At 31.8% G+C, this 23,323-nt stretch overlaps 1 protein-coding gene across 1 annotated transcript; it reads left to right on the forward strand.

Moving 5' to 3' along the window:
* Positions 1 to 3,773: 3,773 nt before the first annotated feature.
* Positions 3,774 to 7,877, forward strand: LOC134694879 (uncharacterized). The gene is made up of 5 exons (XM_063555985.1): positions 3,774 to 5,076; positions 5,841 to 5,993; positions 6,293 to 6,461; positions 6,834 to 6,942; positions 7,338 to 7,877. The coding sequence occupies exons 1-5, from the start codon at positions 3,972 to 3,974 to the stop codon at positions 7,875 to 7,877; spliced, it is 2,076 nt and encodes a 691-aa protein (XP_063412055.1). The 5' UTR covers positions 3,774 to 3,971.
* The last annotated feature ends 15,446 nt before the right edge of the window (positions 7,878 to 23,323 follow it).

A 23,323-nucleotide genomic window follows, 5' to 3' on the forward strand; every position in this document is an offset into this window, starting at 1 on the left:
GCCTATTTGTTTGACGTAACTTACCACCAACTTGATTTAAATTGAACGACTGCAAGCGAAGCTATTTGACTGGCATTAAAATGATTTGATATGCATTGAAATAAATTAAAAATGATTTTTAATTTTTGTCAATCTTTATCAAATGACGATTAATTTCATTTAAACAGCGTTAACACGTTTTTGTCCGATCAAGTTAAATTCGGGTTACTAGTGTAAACATCCGTCGACTAGTCTCATTCGGTAGGTCACATTCGTGAAAAGGGAAGGGGATTGTAGTTACGACATAAGGAACATATCCGATATCACCTGTGAAACGGTTATTCCATAACGGTCGACCAACTCATGATTGCGTCCTTAAAATTTACGAAGGGATGATTGCAACTTCAACATTTGGAACTCTTGGGTTAATAGCTTCCTTGTGAGCATCCCTGATCAAGGAAATCATGATAGGAAATGCAAGCCCGGGAATATCGTATCAACTGGGAGATATGTACTTCGTATGCCGGGGTTGCTGGAATGTTGCTACATAGAAATGGAAAATTCACAATTGGGAAACTGAAAACATCTCTTTTGTCGTAGAGTTGTGTTTTCAACCGACCCTCATTGTCAATTTCTAGATGTAAGGCAAGATATGAGGCAGACTTTACTGTATCTGTAGTATCCTTTATCAATAGTTCGATGGGATAAATTCATTCAACATAGTCACAAAATTTGGTATAATTTATTGAGAGAACATCATCTGTATTGCGGGGCGTAAAGTTAAAGAATATTTTGTCTGTTTTTTTTTATCCATTTTGTTCTTCTAAAATTTTATAATAAACTATGTCTAAGTTACAGATGGTTGCATTCCTAATCTGAACAAAAGTTCACTTGACGCATATGTTTTGCCTGCTTTCCAACTGTACTTGAATTTTGGGCAGACGTGCAAGTTAAATTTGTTGATGTTAGATCAGACCTAGGTCTAGGACTGATGCAGATATATTGAGAAATCTTGTCCGGACCGGACTTGTAGAGGTAATTTAAAGACCAGTCAGACATACAGGTATACCCAGACCAGACCTGATGGCTGGTATAGGACTATATTTTGTAATATAGATAAAACCGTTGTTTTTTCTGTTTGAATGGTTTCACTCTAGTCATTGTATGGAGCCCTAAATACCTTTGTGTTCGATGTGAGGACAAGCTCCATGTTGAAAGCCGTACATTGACCATAAAAGTTTACTTTTACAGATTTTAATATTGATAGAGACATGTTTCATTGGTACCCATACCTCATCTTGTTATATCTAATAAAGATTTGTCAGGAGCATCTGGCCTTTGTAAGTTTTGTATGTTTTTTTTCAAATTTTAGCGTATTTATATGTTTTGGAGTTATGTATGACGTCAATTTCCACAAAACTAGTACACATTTTTAGGGGCTAGCAGAAGACCACCTCCATGTGCAGGATTTGGATGCAATGAAGACTCATTGATGGACTTCGGCTGCTGTTTTCTTTTTGGTCGGGTTGTTGTCTCTTTGACCTATTACCCATTTCCATTCTCAAATGTATTTGTATATTAGATCTGAGCATTTATCAATAAAATAAATTATTGCCTTGTTCTTTTTCTAGTATAGAACATTAATATACTCCTTAGACTGTGTGAAGATATACTTTACATTAATGGTGTCTTTCTTCGTTTCATAAATTAAATGAAACCTAACATTTAAATTGGCATAGCCTTACTTATAACACTTATGATAGGCCTCGCTTGATACTATATGTTAAAATGTCTTGTTTTTTAATGTAATTTTTCATGGAAATAATAATTATTAGGAATACAGAGATTTCTTTCGTTTAAAACACATACGTAAAACAGAGCATTTAAATTCTGCATTAACTTATCCTTAAGATATAAATAACCATTTTATTACAGTAATTGTTTGTTGCAATTAAAGTCTTAAGTACGTCACAGCGGTAATTGGAATAATGAATCTTTTCGAGTAGACTCAAGTCTACAGCTCGATAAACATTTAACAATGTCTATAATCATTTTGACAGATCAGTTGTCCAGTATGTTGATTGCTTTTTAATCCAAAAATCATAAAACTAATTGGGACTTCAACAATTTTTCTTTCAGCTCGGGACAAGATCTTGATTAACATCATTAGAATACATGTTTTTAAAGGACTTTGAACAGTAACTTTAAATCAGTAATCCTATAAAATGTAACGATTTACTTCATTATTGTATGTTTGATATAATATTGCGTAGATCCACATCTGAATGTGCAATCTCCATTGTGCAAGGCTTTGTCATAACGTAAACCAAATGCAAATCAACGTGAATGTATTTAATGTAGATGGTACGAGTAACAGGCTTAATCAGTTCAAATTGAAACACTCTACCATATGTTTAGAGACACGAACAGATAATGAAAGAATGAATCATCGGTTTCAAAAATTTACAATTCAACGAAATCAAGACTTTTTTTTTAATCTGACGTCATTACAAACACCAGAGTAAATACAGTGTATTAGATTATTAAAAACAAATCTTCGCCAGGATCCCTCACAGACAAGCTTGATAATGCCACAGGACAAACTTCAATTCATGTATTATAAATACGTTCATTTGTAGACTACTATAGATGATACGGTATTTAAACATCAACTTAAACTACCGATTCACCGAATAAATATGCCGAACGGTTAGGCAAATCTGTACGATTTGACAATACTTGTTTTAACATATCATGGTTACAATAGCGGTTTGAGTATGTTTACTGTTGTCAAGGTATTGAAGGTGTTTATTCGGTGTCTGTTACCATGATGTCAGACCTTGTCATCAACACAACACTTGATATTTATAACACTTTTAAACGCATTAGGATACCAGCCACACCAGAAGCAGTGAATGCTCTATAATTAAGATTACCATGTTGTTATTTTCAACACTTTGTAATAATTAATAAGTCAACAAACGCATTCAGTTTATTGTTTTTGTTTTACATGTACAACAAATCTACCTTATACATGAAACAAAGATTATATACGATGAATACTTATCATTATCATATCACAATTCATGGTATTAGGACTTCAACATAGATTTACGTTGAAATCTCGGACAAATATTAATCAAGATATTGGGAATGGGTCGATGCGTTCAAATAACACACACAACCTATAGATTGTGTGTATTTTTTTCAACATATTGAGATGTAATTTTCATCCAGGTGGAAATCCAACATTCATATACCTGGTAATAACATGCTTATGTGTTCTGAAATCTTCTGTTTTGTATTAAATCGATTTGTCCATTTAGAATATGAAGAAGATAACCTATAGCATGTGTTGAACATGGGATTGAATAAAAAATAATCAGTAATATGTGACCCGCCATGACATTTCCAGGCTTATGGAGGTAAACGTCATAATGCGAAAACGTCGATGTAAAGTTACGTAACGTAATCGGGGCACCTGTTATTGAATGTCCGATTTGTTTAACTCATTAACTAACATTGACCTCTTTCTTATCTTTAGGAACTTGAATAAAATTTCGAATATGTAAACAGAAGATTTTTTTACGAACAATATTTAATCATGCGGGATAAAATAGAATTTATAATTCCCGTGTACAGATTTTCGACATAATTAATTTACGCAACTTGTTACTTAAAGATTTGATGTTTACAACTTTGTTCTGCATCATTGAAAGGGCCTTTGATTGTTATCTATAGATTATAGTAGCATTGCAGATAAATCGAAAAAAATAAAATAGTAGTGATATAAAATACTTAAATTAATTTCCTGTCCCGTATTAGTTTTGAGCTCTAGGTTTTCATCAAGGGGAACTACTCATGTTAAACTATTTTTAGACACCAAACGAAAATGTAAACACGAAAGACAAAATATATTTTGTACATACTTTATAGATGAAGAGGTATTTACAAGTAAGGCAAATTAATGGAGGGTAAAACGATATAATAATATGGCAAGTCAAAGTAGTGTTTTCTCTAACGCAAGTACTGTACCGCTGGATTTGATTGATGAACAAGATGACGATTTCGTCAACGAAATTGAAGAAGTCGATAGAATATTTTTTGGGAATGTAGAAATCAATGAAATTAATGAACATGACTTTAACACAAACGATGATGATGACACAGATAATGACGAGTCTGATAAAGAAAATACTGAGCCATGTCCGATAGCTTTCAGTGATTTAGACATAAATGAATCTGTCAAAGAAAAACAATTTCTTGAAAACACTTGCAAATGTGAAAAACTATACAATAAAGTACCATGCAGCACTATTGTTAACCACGAAGTATTGTCTGAATTTAGATATAGTTGTTTAGAAATGGACAAAAATGAGCTTGACATGGTAATAAAAGTTCAACTGTTTGCACACAGAAACAATGACACAAATGTTGATGCCAAAAAACATAAAAGCAAAGAAAGAGAAAGAATAAATCAGCAGTATTATTTTAATGGCCACCAGATATGCAGGAAGACTTTTTTATTTGCACATGCAATTGGAAAATCTCAGCTAGATTCTATATCCAAATCATTGGAAAAAGAAGGTTTAAAACCCAGGACTCATGGAAACACTGGTAAAACCCCTAAGCATGCTTTGTCCATAACTGATATTCAGAGAGTGAAGCATTTTCTTCAGGAATATGCTGTAAAATTTGGAGTCCCCTTGCCTGGTCGTTTGCCAAATCACAAAGACTTAAAGGTGACTTTACTGCCTTCAGATAAAACTAAAGCTGACATACATCAAATATATCAAGAAGCTGCATCTTCACTTAACTACAGGGCAATAAGTTTATCTGAGTTTAAGAAGTTGTGGTTAGAGCAGTGTCCACAAATAGTCCTCATGAAACCAGCAACAGATTTATGTTCAGCTTGTCAAAGCTTTACTGTCAGTTTAAGTAACACAGGAAATATGACAGAAGAAGAAAAGACCATTTTGTTACAAAACTATGGTGGTCATGTTGAAAAGGCTAAGAAACAGAGAGACTATTACAGAGATCAATGCCAAGAAAGCAAGGAGAATTATACTCATTTACCAGACAATCAAAGAAACAGAGGTCAGTACATTAAAGTTATATTTAGTGATTGTTAAAAATCATACATTTACATTTTTGTATGTACAAATGAACAAAATGTACATGCATGTAAATTTACATTGTACAAATGTTGTAAGGATTGAATTGTCATGATTAAACAAATCCTAATTGTGAACAATTATGTTATAGTAGTCATGCTTATTTTCAATTAAAGTGTAATATGATATGAGCATGTACACATGTATATATATATATACACATACATTTTTGCATAAAAACATATTACATTTTTTAATACAGTAATATATACAATTTATTTGAAAATAGGAAAATGTGGTATGATTGCCAATGAAATATTTACATGTACAAAATGTACAATGAATAAACATGTTCTGTATTTTCATGTCAATAAATCATTTTGTGTTAAATGTTCAATTTCATTCACATACATGCATGCTTATAAACATGTTTATGATTTGTACCTAACATGTACATTGGTGTACATGTATGTCAAATGCATGTTATTATTTTAGGCACATTCAAGTTTTGAGTTGTATCTCTGAACATTTTTCAAAGTATTGATAATTTGGGATTGATTTGGATTGCATACATGTATCAGCCAGTTGATGCATTATAAACTATGGCAAATACAATGTACCACATTTGCATTCCCTGTTGAATTGCTTTAAACAAAAAGTTTTTTCAAACACATAAAAAACATATTTATTTTTTTATAATTAAAAGCTGTATTTTACATTATTTTTTCAATTATTATAATTTTTCAGGTCAACCGCCACTATCATTTGAAGGAAGCATGCATTACAGCTTTGACTATGCACAACAAATACACTATCCACACTATGCACAACAAGTGGGGCCATTGTTTTTCAAAACTCCAAGGAAATGTCAGTGTTTTGGTGTCTGTGCTGAAGGTCCAGGTAAATATTATGCTACATTTTTGCCTATATTCCTTTGTCATGTTGGTGAATGAAAATTAGTACAATGCAGTCAACAGATGTTAAAAATATTGACATACATGTACTGTATGTCTTGTTTGCACTTTAAAGACATGCATCTTATGTTTTCAACATTCATTTGGTTAATTTTTTGTACAGTTATGTTAGTTTGATCTTTTTTGTGTATATAATTTAAGTGTGAGACAAGAGACCAAATGACACAGAAATTAACATTGTGTACACATAATTATGACATTTATATATATTCATTGACCTTTTAGGATCACAGATATTTTACCTTGTTGATGAAAGTGAAGAGACTGGAAAGGGTGCCAATAGTGTAATTAGCATGCTACATCACCATTTTGAATATAAGTCATATGGGGAAACAACAGTCAAACTTCACATGAACAACTGTACAGGGCAGAACAAGAATAACTTTGTAATTTGGTATGTTTTATTTCTGTCATAGATATTAAGTGAAAAGTTATATATGTTGGTATAAACATGTAATTTTACATGCAAGTATTTTATATGAATGAAAATAGGCTTTTGTAAAGTATTAATGTATTCATTTTCCTTTTTATTCACCACTGAAACTTAAATTATTTAACTGTACATCTTCAACCAGGATACCAGATAGAATGTATACACATTGAAATTATTCAAATCAATGTCTGTGATTGATTTAAAAAAAATGAGATTTAATATTTTGTTAATTTTTAACATCCAAAAATCTACATGTTTGTATTGTTATGTAAATTAAGTCATCATTTAATCATTAACATTACTATAATTTATAAGAATACATTATTTTTCAAGGTATGGTATGTGGAGAGTATTGACAGGTAGACACAACAGTGTGGAATTTATTTGCATGGAAGCTGGGCATACCAAATTTCATCCAGACTGGCATTTTGGATTATGGAAGGTATTCAAAATTATTATATGTGTTAAGAACTAAAAAAAACATTTAAAAGAAAGTATTGAAGTAATACATTATTTACATCACTTTATACTGCATTAATACGAACTACCATGGTTTCATATTTATCACACTGATTCAAGTTACTTGGATATTATATTCATACAATGTACTTGTTTTAAGAACTTACATTGACTTTTAATTTAACATGTCATATCAAACATTTAGCCCTTTGCATCACATAGAATATTTATCTTAAACAAAGAAGATAAAGAATAGGGAATGGTCAAACTTGGTCAAACTTAAAAAGAACATGTTTTGCAAGTTGCCATCTTAGTGTTCTCTGGTACAATTCTGGCAAATAAAACTTGATATTTAATTTACATTTTGTTCTTTTACAGGTGAAATGGAGACATTATTCAGCAGAAACCTTACAGGAAATAGCCAAATCTGTTACAGATTCCTCAAGGAATAATCATAATATAGCACAACTTGTTGATGATGAAGATTGCCCTGTTAAATTTTTCGACTGGAAGTTATATTTAAAGCAATTTTTTAAACAGTTGCCAGCACTAACAACATATCATCATTTTCGGATGATAAAGGAATCACCAGGAGTAGTTTTTGTTAGGGAGTATTGTGACAATGCTGAAAAACAGTTTCGGTTGTTAAAAAATAGAGTTGTGATTAACCCATTATCTGAACCAACGGAATTGCCAAAAAAGGGGTTAGATGCAATGCGTCAGTGGTACTTGTATCAAGAGATAAGCCCACTCTGTTATGGTAGCAAAGACATTACCTGCCCCAAACCCACTATACCAAAGCCGGAAATTACAGTAATTCAGGACAGGAATAGTACAAGGAAATGTAGCTACTGTAAAAAAACTGGACACGAGACAAGTAGAAATGGAAAATTGTTGTGTCCATTGAAACCTAAATAAAATTTTACTTTAATATAAACATATTAAAGTACAGTTATCATGTTTCATTTTTAAATTAATACTAATTACTGATTCAAAACATAAACATGTATGAACACACCTATTTTGAGTGACATACAGATTTTAAGTTCTACTTAAAAAGCGAAAAAAAAAGTGTTGAGTGATTTTATTTGAAAAGTAGATCCATAGTTGCTTTGGAAACCAAATGGTTGCTATGGAAACCGAATGGTTGCTGAATGAAACTCAAATTCACTAATCAATAAGTTTTGTTCACTTAAGTTACATTTTGATAATATGGAAAGCTAGAAACAAAAAAAAAAACAATATGTCAACTTGCAAGGAGAATAATATTAGATAAACCTTAGAAATATTGCAAAATGGTACTTTTAAAAAAAAAATCGCATTTCACAAAAATGACCATAATTCTATAAATTTTAATAATTTGACCAAAAACACTTTCTGGGTGTTTTGTATCTATGTATACTTCATGAAAATGCAAAAAACTCATTTTGGTTCTGATACCTCCATAAGCCTGAAAATCTCATGGCTGGTCACATATCAGTACCTCTCATTTGTTGTTGCGGCCATTGCATGGTTCGCTTGGTATACAACAAGTGTTAATGCAATGATCGAGCTCAAAATTAGAAGTCCTTTTTTTCAGTACATTTGAGTTTTATTTTCTAGTAATATCTAAAGAATTAAAATGTATTTCGAATTGTAGATATTGTTCTTTGCGTGTAAGGAAAACAAAGACACAGACACGATTACCAGTCAGTGTAAGGTATCTGAAAGCTGATGTGGAGTCAACACTAACAATTATACTTGACAATAATACTAAATCGTCATCTTGAGTACACGGTTAAACAAGTATTCAAATAACAAAATATATGAAAGTTATAGGTTCATTTGTCCGACAACATATTCATAATTTATATAAACATAATACTTTGTACTTTTTCAACAAATTTTGCAGACACAGAAAGTTAATAATTATCATAATTATTCACAAATATGTTCAGAACATTTAAACTACTACTAATTACATGTATTTTTTTTCGGTTGTACAACGTGACAAATTTCCAATAATTCAACGACATTTTAAAGTACTTTATAGGTACCCTGTACTTGTATGATATACTACCTTTACTTTTAAGTTTTGTTTTTGCAGATTTTATAAAGTGATCAACAATTATTCAAATCCTGGACCGTTGATTTATGTGATAATATCATATATTCCTATTTATTTAAGAATTGTTATGGGCAGGATGTATTTGAAATTCTTAAAAAAGGACTCTCTTGATGCAAAAACAATGACAGATATACACGAAATGAAAGGTTACGTTATACCTCGTTCATAGATCTTTGAAAGCTTTGAAAATCCTTGTACAACACCTACGGGTGTAAGTCGTGTTTGAATTTTTCGAAAAACTAAGGATTTTCTTATCCCAGGCATATATTACCTTAGCCGTATTTGGCGGAACTTTTTGGCATTTTTGATCCTCAATGCTCTTCAACTTTGTACTTGTTTGGCTTTATAAATATTTTGATATGAGCGTCACTGATGAGTCTTATGTAGACGAAACGCGCGTCTGGCGTACTAAATTACAATCCCGGTACATTTGATAACTACTGTGGTGTAAAGCAAATGTATACAAGATTTTAACTTGTGAACGAAAAGTTGTTTCAAAATTAAAAAAAACAAATAATAAACGAGCTTTTTTTCTCACATTTTTAATGACTACGACGTATAAATGTATAGCAATGTATATAAATGATTAAGTATAATTCAAAATGTATCTATTCATTTAAATTTTAAATAACTCACACATATACCAGTTATGGCTATAAAACGATATTCGCCTCAGCGAATTCCGTATATTAATGTTTTTACGTTATTCGGCCATCCACGTCCATTGACCAGTGTCCAAAATTTCGTGTGTATAAAGACACATTCGATATATATAGTTACAGTTATGCAGGTTCAAACAAGTTTGGCAACAAAAAATATTTCATTTGACGGGCTCACCACACGTCATGCAAATCTAAAGTTTTATGAAAAGGGTATATGATATGTGTAGCTCAGATAATAAGGTCTGATAGACTAGTCTAATCAGATGAGATTCGGAACAAGTTTTATATCATGTATATATCTAATAAATGGTATATACGTTGATCATATCAAATATAATGTTTGTAATATATCATATACACCTCATGGTAAAAAGTAAAATCACAAAAATACTGAACTCAGAGGAAAATTCAAAACGAAAAGTCCCTAATCAAAGGGTAAAACACATCAAACAAATGGACAACAACTGTCATATTCCTGACTAGTTACAGGCATTTTCAAACGTAGAAAATGGTCGATTGAACCTTATTTTATAGTTCTAAACCTCTCACTTCTACAACAGTATCATCAAATTTCGTTGTATATAAAACGAGGCGAGAACAAAACAGACATAATAAATAAAATAGTCAAAATATGGGTACAGCAGTCATCACTGTGTTACAAGCTTAAAACAAACAATTTTACAAAAAAGCACACAAGCATCTATCAAATTAAAAACACATTCTTTGCTTCGTGTGTCTGACGTCAGAGAAATAATATGTCACATAGGAAGAAATTTCGTTTTTCAATGTTTACACAAAACAATTTTATAATTTCCCAAGGGAAATTTTGGCATACAGGGTTAAAAAATCAAAAGTATGTTAGAATTAATTTCAGAAATAGATCGAGGTTTAAAATTGTCCAGTCGTTCTGTAGAATTTCTGAGAATTCAAAATGGTTAACACCATTACTCGATTAAACTAATTTTGTCGTTTGTCGTCCAAGGTATTTTCTAATTTATAATAGAACTATAACATAATGACATTTAACAGTTTACCCGTATCCGTACAACAACCAAGACACAGTGGGCACTCTATTTTTGTCTGGTGATGTTTTTATCTATTCCGGTCATTGGCAATGTTAGTTAGGTCATTATCAACGTTTGTCAGGTCGAGTTTTCGAATGCTTTAAAACAAATTTCGTTTTTTTTTTCTCGTATATCAGTTTTTCAGTCGCATCAAATTATGTTGACAATGACGTGTGAACAAAATGTCACAAATAGGCGTACAAGAACAACACGGACCCCTTAGAGTGATTTCAGGTGCCCCGGACAGGTAGGCAAATCCTACTTCACATGTAGCACCTGTCGTGATGCTCGTGTTACAACAAAGCCGGTAAATAGTCTAACTTGTTAGGTAGATGCGTACACAAACAGAAATAATCGGTAAAATATTCAAAATATGGTCACAGCAGTCATCACTGTGTAAACCCCCTTAAAACTATTTGAAAAAAAGAACATCTTAACCCTTAAAAATCTATCAGTGTATATGTGTTGTTAATGCCGGACGGGGGAAATTAGTTATAATACAAAAAGGCGCAAACCAAACATAGACATTGATTAATAATTGATTAATATCCAGACAACATTGGCAAGTTTGCACTTCCTCTCCATACTCCTAAACATGCATGTAATATTTCCCAATGGACGTTTCAGTAACCAACAACTTATCAATATCTCTCCATGAGTACTCAATGTATGCACACATATAAAACATTAAATCCTTCTACAAAATAAAAATAAAAAGACAATAAATACATTTGTTTATGGTGTTTTGGCACATTTTAAACAACTTGACGTTTTGGTTCAGTCGATGATTATTTTAAGAATGGAATTGCGAAGACTATTCATCAGATAGAACTTGACCTCTTAAAATTTCCGGACCAGTACAGGTACGTATAAGCTTTAGACCACTCTTGTTGACAGGTCTACCCCAAACATACCTGATGACTTGTCAGCGAGTGCATAGACCTGTGGAGTAGTAGACTTAGCTGCATATGACTAAACCTGTGAAAAGGTCTGCTTATTACAAGTTTATAAATGTGGTTCATACATGTTTCTCGTTTCTCATTTTTTTTAATAGATTAGACCGTTGGGTTTTCTGTTTGAATGGTTTCACACTAGTAATTTTTGAAGACCTTAATACCTTTCTGTTCGATATGAGCACAGGCTCCGTGTTGAAAACAGCACATTGACCATAATGGTTTTCTTTCACAGATTGTGACATTGATGCAAAAATGTCTCATTGGTACCCATACCACATCTTGTTTTATCTTATAAAGACATTCTTAAATCAGGAGTTTCTGGCTTTTGTGAGAGTTGTATGTTTATTTTCTAATTTTATCTCATTTATATGTTTTGGAGTTAAGTATGACGTCATATGAGTTTGACTATTCCTCTGATTTCTTTCGTCCCTATTTTCTTTCAATAAATTCCGTTAATCGTCAGAAAGACCGAATATCGAATACCAAAAAAGCTAACCGAATACAGCACTTTCTTCACTTATGATAGATTTGTAATGAATTCATTCAATTCACCAAATAATTTTGTTTTATTAAAAAATTATCGTCGTGGTAATTAATTTGACAGATCAATTGTCCAGTATGTTGATTGCTTTTTAATCCAAAAATCATGACATTAATTGGGATTAGACAATGTTTCTATCAGCTCGGGACAAGATTTTAGTAAACAACATGTTTTTTAAACAGTAACTTTAAATAGTAATCCTATTAAATTTTACGATCTACTTCATTATTTTATGTTTGATACAATATTGCGTAGATTCATATCTTAATGTGCATCCTTCATAGTGCAAGGCTGTGTCATACTGTAAACGAAATGCAAATCAACGTGAATTTAATTAATGTATACTAGATGGTACGAGGACAGGCTTAATCAATTCAAATTGAAACACTCTACATTATTTTCAGAAACACAAACAGACAATAAAAGAATCATCGGTTTCCAACATTTAAAATTCATCGAGATCAAGAAGGTTTTTTCATTTCTTAATCTGAAGTTATTACAAACGCGATAGTAAATACAGTGTTTTGGATTATTAAAAGTCAAACTTCGCCAGGAGCCCTCACAGACAAACTTAATAATGCCAAAGGACAAACTTCAACTCATTGTGTTATAAATACGTTCATTTGTAGACTACTATAGATATGGCGTTCAAACACCAACTTAAACTACCGGGTAACCGGTTAATCGGTCAAACGGTTAGGCAAACGGTACGATTTGACAATACTACTTTGAACAGATCATGGTTAAAACAGCGGTTGGAATTAGGTTTATTAACTGTTGGTCAAGACATAGAATGAGTTTACTCGGTGTCTATAACTATGATGCTAGGCCTCGACACCGCTCACACTACTTGAGGAAGAATAAAGCTATTTTGGTGTTGTTTTACACTAATAATGATGATGATACGGCATCCAAAACTATCGACATTAAACTGGAACCTTGAGATCAGATTTGGATAGAAATGACCAATAAGGCATCAAATCTTGTTGATGTTGATAAGACTTTCAGCGTAGTTAGGATATCAGCCACACCAGTCGCATAGCATTACGGCATTAAAAATATTATGTTTCGGTCTCCACAGGAAAGCAGGGAATGTTCTCTAATTAAGGTTACCATTTTGTTATTGTTTAACATTTTGTAATAATTAATAAGTTTACAAGGTTAGCGCATTCAATTTATTGTTTTTGTTTTGCATGTAGAACAAATCTAGCTTATATATGAAACGAAGATTATATACGATAAATATTTAATATTATTATATCACTATTTGTTGTAATAGGACTTCAACATGCTTATACGTTTAAATATCGGACGAATATTAATAAAGATATTGGGAATGGAACAATAAGTTCAAACACACAACTTAAGATTTCGTGCATTCGTTTTAAATTTGATTTTTAATTGATAGTTACATTTCATGCAGGTGGAAATACAACATTTATTTACCGGATATTAACATTCTAATGTGTTATGGAATCTTCTGTCTAGTATTAAATCATTTTTTCCATTTAGAATATGAACTAGATAACCTAAAGCATGTCTTGGACATGGGATTGCATAAAAAAATTATCAGTTATATCAGTACCAATCATTTGTTGTTGCGGCCATTGTATGGTTCTCTTGGTATACAACAAGTATTCATGCAATGATCGAGCTAAAACTCAGAAGTCCTTTAATTTTTAGTACATATGAGGGGTTTTTTCTAGCCTAATTTAAAGAACAAAAATGTATAAATTAGCTCTGAGCTGCTATATACGTGTATTGTTTTCATTTGGAATTGTAGATATTGTTCTTTGCGTGTAAGGAAAACAGAGACATAGACACGATTACCAGTCAGTGTAATGTATCTTAAAGACGAACACTCACAATTATACTTGACAAGGTTAATAAGTCGTCATCCTGAGTACACGCATAGAAAACCATTCAAATACCAAAATTTATAAAACTCAAATGTTCATATGTATACTATAGCGTATTCATAATTCATTTAATAATGAGACATTATACTTTTTCAACAAATTTTCCAGACAAAGAAAGTTAATAATTATCATAATTATTCACACATATGTTACAGAACATTACAAAATTCTACTAATTACATGTAATTATTACCAGTTGTAGAAAACAACGTGACAAAATTCCAATAATTCAATGACATTTAAAAGTACCTTACAGGTACAATGTACGCTTATGATGTTTCTCCTTTACTATTAAGTATTGTTTCTGCATATTTTGTAAAGTGTTCAAGAATTATTCAAATGCCGAACCATTGGTTTATTTGATCATATCATATATTCCTATTTATTAAAGTATTATTATGGACAGGATTTATTTGAAATTCTTGATAAGGACTCTCTTAATGCGACAAAAAAATGACAGATATAAACGAAATGAAGTGGTGGTTGTGGTGTAAAGCAAATCTATACAAGATTTTAATTTAAAAACAAAAAGACGTTTCAAATTCAAAAACAAATTATGAACATTTTTTTTTCTCTCAAATTATTTTTGATTACCACATATAAATGAATATAACTGATTGGGTATAATGCAAAATAGTTCTGTTAATCTATATTTTCAATAACTAACACATATAACAGGTATGGCTATAAAACGATATTCGCCTCAGCGAGTGCCGTTTATTTATATTGTAAGTTTCCAAGTGATTTGACCATCCGGTGTTGATGCAATGATCGTGATTAATATCAGAAGTCCTATCATTTTTCAGTTCATATGAGTTTTATTTTCTACCTATATTTAAAGAATCAAAATGCATAAAATAGCATTAAGCTGCTATACACATGTATTGTTTGTATTTGGAAGTGTAGATATTGTTCTTTGCGTGTAAGGAAATAAACGACACCGACACGATTAACAGTCAATGTGAGGTATTTTAAAGCTGAAGTGAAGTCAACACTCACAACTATACTTGACAAGGTTAATAAGTTGTCATTTTCAGGACACTAAAAGAAAACCCATCAAATATCAAAATTCATAAAAGGTAAAAGTTCATTTTTGTCGAGCCTTCGACTTTAGTCGAATAGCGAGACTAAGCGATCCTACATTCCGTCGTCGTCGGCGGAGTCCACAAATATTCACTCTGTAGTTAAAGTTTTTGAAATTTTAATAACTTTCTTAAACTATACTGAATTTCTACCAAACTTGGACAGAAGCTTGTTTATGATCATAAGAAAGTATCCAGAAGTAAATTTTGTAAAAATAAAATTCCACTTTTTCCGTATTTTACTTATAAATGGACTTAGTTTTTCTGCGAGGAAATATTACATTCACTCTGTGGTTAAAGTTTTTAAAATTTTAATAACTTTCATAAACTATCCTTGATTTGTACCAAACTTGGACAGAAGCTTGTTTATGATCATAAGATAGTATCAAGAAGAAAATTTTGTAAAAATAAATTTCCACTTTTCCGTATTTTACTTATAAATGGACTTAGTTTTTTTGCCAGAAACAAAACATTCACTCTGTGGTTTAAGTTTTTAAAATTTTTATAATGTTCTTAAACTATCCTGGATTTCTACCAAACTTAAACAAAAGCTTGTTTCTGATCATAAGATATTATTCAGAAGTAAATTTTGTAAAAAAAAAATCACTTTTTCCGTATTTTACTTATAAATGGACTTAGTTTTTCTTCCAGTTAACATTACATACAGTCTGCAGTTAAAGTTTATAAAACATTTATTAGATTCATAAACTATCCTGGATTTTTTTTACCAAACTTAGAAGCTTCTTTCAATCAAAAGACAGTATCGAGAGGGAAATTTTTATTGATGTTTTTCCTCATTTTTGTTGAGTCTGCGATTAACAGCAAAAGTAGGCGAGACACTGGGTTCCGTGGAACCCTTACGAATATTTTATACTACAACGTATTCATAATTATTATAAACATAAGTCATTGTACTTTTTCAACAAATTTTGCAGACAAAGAAAGTTAATAATTATCATAATTATTCACAAATATGTTACAGAACATGAAAATAAAATTTTCTAATTACAGGTAATTATTTCCAGTTGTAGGAAACAACGTGACAAAATTCCAATAATTCAATGACATTTTAAAGTACTTTATAGGTACCCTGTACTTGTATGATGGTCCTCCTTTACTATTAAGTATTGTTTCTGCAGATTTTGTAAAGTGTTCAATAATTATATAAATCCCGGACCATGGGTTTATTTGATTATATCATATATTCCTATTCATTTAAGTTTTGATATTGGTAGAATTGATTTTCAATTCTTGAAAAGGACTCTCTTGATGTAAAAACAAAGACAGATATAAACAAAGTAAAAGTTGTGTTGTACCTAGTCCAAAGATCTTGTCAACATTTTAAACTCCTTGTGCAACACTTACGGTTGTAAGTCGTGGTTGTGATATGAAGCAAACCTATACAAACTTCTGAACGAAAAGTTGTTTCAAACAAATATAACTTAACAGTTAGAATGTACATTGCGAAGAGCGATTTTACCAACCGGTGTAATTATAGGCCCTTTATGCCGTTAAAAATGATATAAGTAGCCAAACTTTTACATACAGTCTAGGGCCACTAATGACTTCTATGTAGACGAAACGCGCGTCTGTTTCACAAAGTTATAAGTGTGATATATTTATATTTTCTTCAATTACATGTAATCAGTTACCAAAGTAAGACTGACAACTTTTACTGAATTCTTTCATAGATACAAAGATAGTAAATTTGGCTGTACCTGAGGAAAACTTATTAAAAACAGTATTTTGCATACTACATTTTACAGAAATTGTATTAAAAGCACAAAAATCACTTTGTGATCCGTGTAAACTCATAAAACCTTTAAACACACTTTTTACTATTAAAAGGTTATTTTACTAATGTTGTAATTAGAACTTTGAATATAGTTAACATTGGCACTAATATTGATTTGGCATTAGCAAATTAAAACATAACTAAATTTGTATTCTTTTCAAACTGGATGTATGAGGACACACCCACGTGTTAACCAATAACTATCCTTTGCTTTTATTTTTGGCACTGTCCAAGTCATGTCTGCTTTGACTGTCCATGACGTTAAAATATTAAATCTCTTGGATGTGTTTTAGTGGAATTTAGTCTCTGATGCATGCTTTTTTATTGTTAATTGTTTTGGCTTTTAACTAGTTATCAGTAACTGTAATTATATTCTTATTCGCCAGCTCAAACAAATATATTTTTTCATTAAATAAAAAACCCATAAACAACACATAAAAAGGATAAGTGTGCCTTCAGCTGCAGTAGCATTTAATATTTTAAAATTACATGCACACTTCTTCAAACAACAAGCCTTCACTATAATTCAGGCAAGCAAATTAGCAATCCAATCGTTTAATAGAATACACAGTAACACAATCAAAATCTATCTATAAAAGAGAAAAAAACTTCATTTAGATTTTATTTAACATTGATAATATATCTACATTATTAAACAATAACCAACTCATACGAGGGGTTGTTGGGTGGTTAAAATATAGGCTAACTTCGAATAACTCTATTTTCCCAAACGAACCCTTTACGTAATGCTGACATATACCCGTCAAACCGGCAATGCGGGTATATGCCATCCTATCAAATTGAACCTAAATACCCACCATTTGCTTGAAGTAAATACATACACGTTTTCATAGTAAACAACAACTTGCCCGTTAGTACGTCATCTGATCTATACCTTTGATAAATATATGTAATCTCAAATCGTATTTTCTTGATAAATTTACCTGTAGATATATATGGTTTATATTTCAGCTGTGTTAAGTGTTTGGTATAACTTTGATTATTCACTTCTTCATACAATGAACATCAAAACTATTTAAAAAAGAATAATTCCTTTCTCAGTTTAGTCTATATACCTAACAAAATAAATATTTCATCGTTTTGTTAATGATGAGTCGAGCATGCTGAAGAGAGTGGACGTGCAGAGAAAATCATCCTTCAGCATCATTGAAATTGTTATCATGGCAAATTGGTTTCATGGATAATAGTATTATCCTTACATCGTATATTTTATGGTTTTGATTATATTTTGTTGTTGGTGAAGGTTTCTGCAGAGGTGTTCATCTTTGTTTGAGACATGTATTCAGATTGGATCCATTAGTAGTTTCCATGTGGGAAACTATCAGACCATTCTATTTGATATCTGAGTGTTTTAGACGTTCCCCTAATGGATGGGTATTTTCTTTCCTAGATCCTTTATCTTAGGATTTTCGGCTTTACTCTACCAGGAATACAGCTAGGCATTTAGCGGTATCGGTTTGGGTTCAAAGTATGTCCTCTACGGTTTTGCGTTCTTTGTCTACGCATTTGTGCGACATCCGGGCTGACTTTATCCTTTATTTTGTTTATCATGTTTTTGTTTTTTATTTAAATTATGCTTTTTTTTTTTTTTTGTAGATGAGCGAATAGGGTGAGTGACAGGCCTGGGTTCATTACATTGCAATGGAATGCCCTACATTACAATTACTTTGTGATTCTTCCATTACAATTACAATTACAATTGCATTTTTTTCTCACATGTAATGCATTACATTACAATTACTTTGCATGGGTAATGCATTTCATTAAAATTTCTTCCTTTTTACACCATAACCCTTGGTGGTGCTCCTACTAAAGGAGGGAGATACAGAACATGTATACAAAGGCGGATTGTTGTTTTTCTTCTGAAACTGTTTATCATTGGATTCATTTCACAGTGGTATCATATTGTTACTTTATGTATTCGTCCATTATTTTATTGAACTAGTATTTACATTGTAACATAGATCAAATGCATTCGTTCAGTGTATGTTGACTTGTGTTAAAATGTTTTTGATTGAGTTAAGTCATTTCAATTGATATATAATAGTCGGTCTTTCTATTTTATGATGTAAGTGTAACATCATAGAATAGAAAGACCGACTATAAAATATCGCAATAACTGTACGGTAAGGAATGAACACGGATGCGGCCACTTTCATTTTTGACAAAATCTATCTGAAAAGTGACGATTTTTGGCAAATTTGAAAGATTTTTCATATTAAAACTTAATCAGTTTAAATCTTTCACGAAAACTAATTGAATCAATTGAAATAGACACTTAAGTGTTGAAAAAGTGTCTAAAATATTTCGTCAGATGAACTTGATGTTTACATGTAGTTTAAATCATGTTTTATCTACACACAGTCGATAGTCGATGTAGGCCTTGTGTAGGTTAAGTGTTCACGAAACTAGGCATTTAGGACATTAGTTTTACCGTGTATATATTTAAGGAGGAAACTATTTTTTAGTAAAATTGATATTTTTGATAATTATTAGTATAGTACAGAAATTGTTGTCTAAATTTTACAAGTTTTTTTTGTTTAAAAAATTAACGTACTTTATTAACCCCAGATCAAGACTTAAAGCAGCACCACTGCCGAACCCAAAAGGCAGCAACCAATTGATTTTCGGAAGGGGGTATTATAGTTGAGTATAAAACATACAGGCGGGGAAGGTGGTATATGGATGTTATTTTGGAAAATATGTTTATGTTTCCAGTTTTGGCCCTGAAAAAAATTGTTTGTGCCACTATATATAATGCTAAACTTGATTTCGACAAACAGAAAACATAAAAATGTAGTGATCCCTAATACTTCAATCCTTGTTTTCGGCTGTACGCACGATGCTGCAGCAAACGTTTTCTAATGCGTAATCGAGACATCTCTAGTATATTCAAACTACTGCATATTATAAAATGGCTTTCATACTGTAGCAACCACTTAAATCAAAAAGGAGGAGGGTTGTTTTTTTCTGAGTCAATTTTTTTTTCGCACGTACGTTTTTATTCGGTGTTTTTTCGATGCTGGTGATCAAATACTTTTTTTTCAATATTTAACTCTATAATGTATGGGGAATCCCTTGATTCAGAATATTTTGTTATCATCTGTAGGAACAGATTTTTTTTTATCAAATTGGGGATCGGAATATTTCCATCCCCCTTTTGAAGTCAAATGGTCGTTCCCTTACTGCCTGAAAAGTTGTCCGAAAACTTTGAATTCGGTTCTACGTAAAGAACATTTAAATGACATATAGTTTACAAGTGTGAACAAATCTTATGTACAGGTAACCAAACAAGGTGTAAATATGTGAACAAATATAATGTAAAACCAGTGTCCATTACATTAAACTAATTGTAAACATGTTTACTGTACACGGCGTTTGGTGTGAACACGGCCTAACATATTAGCCAACGGTATATTTTAGTTTGCGACATTTCCTTAATGTGATAGAATTTAAGATAATAAGAAATATCCCCGTTTCACAGTGGCCCTTACTGAAAAATGGCAAATGTTAGCCATTCAGTAACACTGTATTTTTACAGGGAAAAAAATATATTTTATGAGTGGGCTTCTGTTTCATCGATAACATTCATTATAAAATCCTTTATAATGGTATATTTTGTTTTTTCAAGTTTAAATACTGTGTTCAGTATACAAAGACAATCATAAGGAGGCATTTATTTTGATAAACTTACATTTTTTATTTACTCGTGGTGTATATTATGCAAATTAGCTATTTCTAAAAATTAAATCCAAACTTATGAAAAAAAAAATATCTTCATGATGTGTTGATTCTTGGAACATAACATTTCTTTCATACTGCTTCTGAACCATATTTTGAATTTGCCTTGAGACCGAGACAAGTTCTTAATCATGTTAATTCTAATCAATTTATTTTGTAGCAATTGAATAATATACATTGTTTGGCTAATGCGTCATGTTGTATAATGGTGTTCGAAAATTTAAGGAGGTACGAACCTTGACCCTGAAATCGTGTTGCCGTTTATTACATTTTTTTTTCTTAAAGTACTACATGAATGGATATTTTGTATGATCGACATTATTTTAGTATATTACGAAATTTTCCTTTGATTTTGTTAACTGATAATTTCCATTATCAGCGGATTCAAATGTTTTTAGGAGTTGTCGTGTCCCAAGTCAAAAACTCTCAATGTTATGCAACGGTTGACCACGCCAGGAGCCTGTGAAATTATGTTTGTAATAAGTTATGAGCTTCTTATTCAATAGTGACCTAAGCCGAGCGCCTGTAATTCAGTGTCTGAGTTAGGTCAGAATAAGTAATTGGGTGGTTTCCCTAATCAGAAGTCTGTTTTATTCAGTGGTTGTCGTGTTTCAAGTCAGATGACTGTACTTTAGTAGTTATTCCATTGCAGGAGCATTGTCTCCAGTGCCGAAGTCAGGAGCCTGTTACTCAGTGGTTGTACCAAGAGAAGCCTGTTTTCTTATGGTTGTTCCAAGTTAGTATTCTCTACCCAGGGGTTTTCGTGTCCCAAGTCAGCAGTCTGTAATTGAGTGGTTGTCCCATGGAAGAAGCCTGTAATTTTTCCAATTGAAAACAACCTTAAATCTACGCATTGTCCTAAATAATGAGCTAGTAATTCAGTTATTGCCCCAAGTCAGGAGCCTGTTATTTAGTGGTGGTGTGTCCCAAGTCAAAAGATATAATTTAGAGTCTGTGTCAAATCACAACCGATAATTAAATGGATTTTTAAGTCTGAAGCTTGTAGATTAGTGGTTGTCGTGTCCCAAGTCCAGATACTTTAGTTAAGGGTTTATTTAAAGTCAGAAGCATGTAGATTGGTGCTTGTCGTGTCCCAAGTCCAGATACTTTATTTAAGGGTTTATTTTAAGTCAGAAGCCTGCAAATCAGATGATGTTGTCATATTCCTTTTCAGTGCATGTAATCTTTAAATGGTTTTCATATTTATCATTTTATTTCCCCGAGGGTATCACAAGCCCAGTAGTCAGCACTTTTTGTGCTGACATGAATTGTCATTGATATGGTTATATTTATAAATTTACTGTTTACAAATTTTTGAATTTTTTGAAATATTATAAGGCTTTTCTACCTCAGGCATAGATTACCTTAGCTGTATTTGGCAAAACTTTTAGGAATTTTGGTCTAATGCTTTTCAACTTCGTACTTTTTTTGGCCTTTTTAACTTTTTAGGATTCGAGCGTCACTGATGAGTCTTTTGTAGACGAAACGCGTCTGGCGTATATACTAAATTTAGTCCTGGTATCTATGATGAGTTTATTTACAACCACTGGGTCGATGCCACTGCTGGTGGAGATTTATTTCCCCGAGGGTATCACAAGCCCAGTAGTCAGCACTTTTTGTGCTGACATGAATTGTCATTGATATGGTTATATTTATAAATTTACTGTTTACAAATTTTTGAATTTTTTGAAATATTATAAGGCTTTTCTACCTCAGGCATAGATTACCTTAGCTGTATTTGGCAAAACTTTTAGGAATTTTGGTCTAATGCTTTTCAACTTCGTACTTTTTTTGGCCTTTTTAACTTTTTAGGATTCGAGCGTCACTGATGAGTCTTTTGTAGACGAAACGCGTCTGGCGTATATACTAAATTTAGTCCTGGTATCTATGATGAGTTTATTTACAACCACTGGGTCGATGCCACTGCTGGTGGAGATTTATTTCCCCGAGGGTATCACAAGCCCAGTAGTCAGCACTTTTTGTGCTGACATGAATTGTCATTGATATGGTTATATTTATAAATTTACTGTTTACAAATTTTTGAATTTTTTGAAATATTATAAGGCTTTTCTACCTCAGGTATAGATTACCTTAGCTGTATTTGGCAAAACTTTTAGGAATTTTGGTCTAATGCTTTTCAACTTCGTACTTTTTTTGGCCTTTTTAACTTTTTTGGATTCGAGCGTCACTGATGAGTCTTTTGTAGACGAAACGCGTCTGGCGTATATACTAAATTTAGTCCTGGTATCTATGATGAGTTTATTTACAACCACTGGGTCGATGCCACTGCTGGTGGAGATTTATTTCCCCGAGGGTATCACAAGCCCAGTAGTCAGCACTTTTTGTGCTGACATGAATTGTCATTGATATGGTTATATTTATAAATTTACTGTTTACAAATTTTTAAATATTTTGAAATATTATAAGGCTTTTCTACCTCAGGCATAGATTACCTTAGCTGTATTTGGCAAAACTT

The sequence above is a fragment of the Mytilus trossulus genome, chromosome 13 (genome assembly GCF_036588685.1).
Source record: "Mytilus trossulus isolate FHL-02 chromosome 13, PNRI_Mtr1.1.1.hap1, whole genome shotgun sequence".
Lineage (NCBI taxonomy): Eukaryota > Metazoa > Mollusca > Bivalvia > Mytilida > Mytilidae > Mytilus > Mytilus trossulus.

Bases quoted from the DNA above. Each gene is read 5' to 3' on its own strand.
- LOC134694879 (XM_063555985.1), top strand. From the start codon at position 3,972: ATGGCAAGTCAAAGTAGTGTTTTCTCTAACGCAAGTACTGTACCGCTG. The intron at 5,077-5,840 runs GTCAGTACATTA...ATAATTTTTCAG, and splicing joins AGACAATCAAAGAAACAGAG to GTCAACCGCCACTATCATTT. The intron at 5,994-6,292 runs GTAAATATTATG...TTGACCTTTTAG, and splicing joins TGTCTGTGCTGAAGGTCCAG to GATCACAGATATTTTACCTT.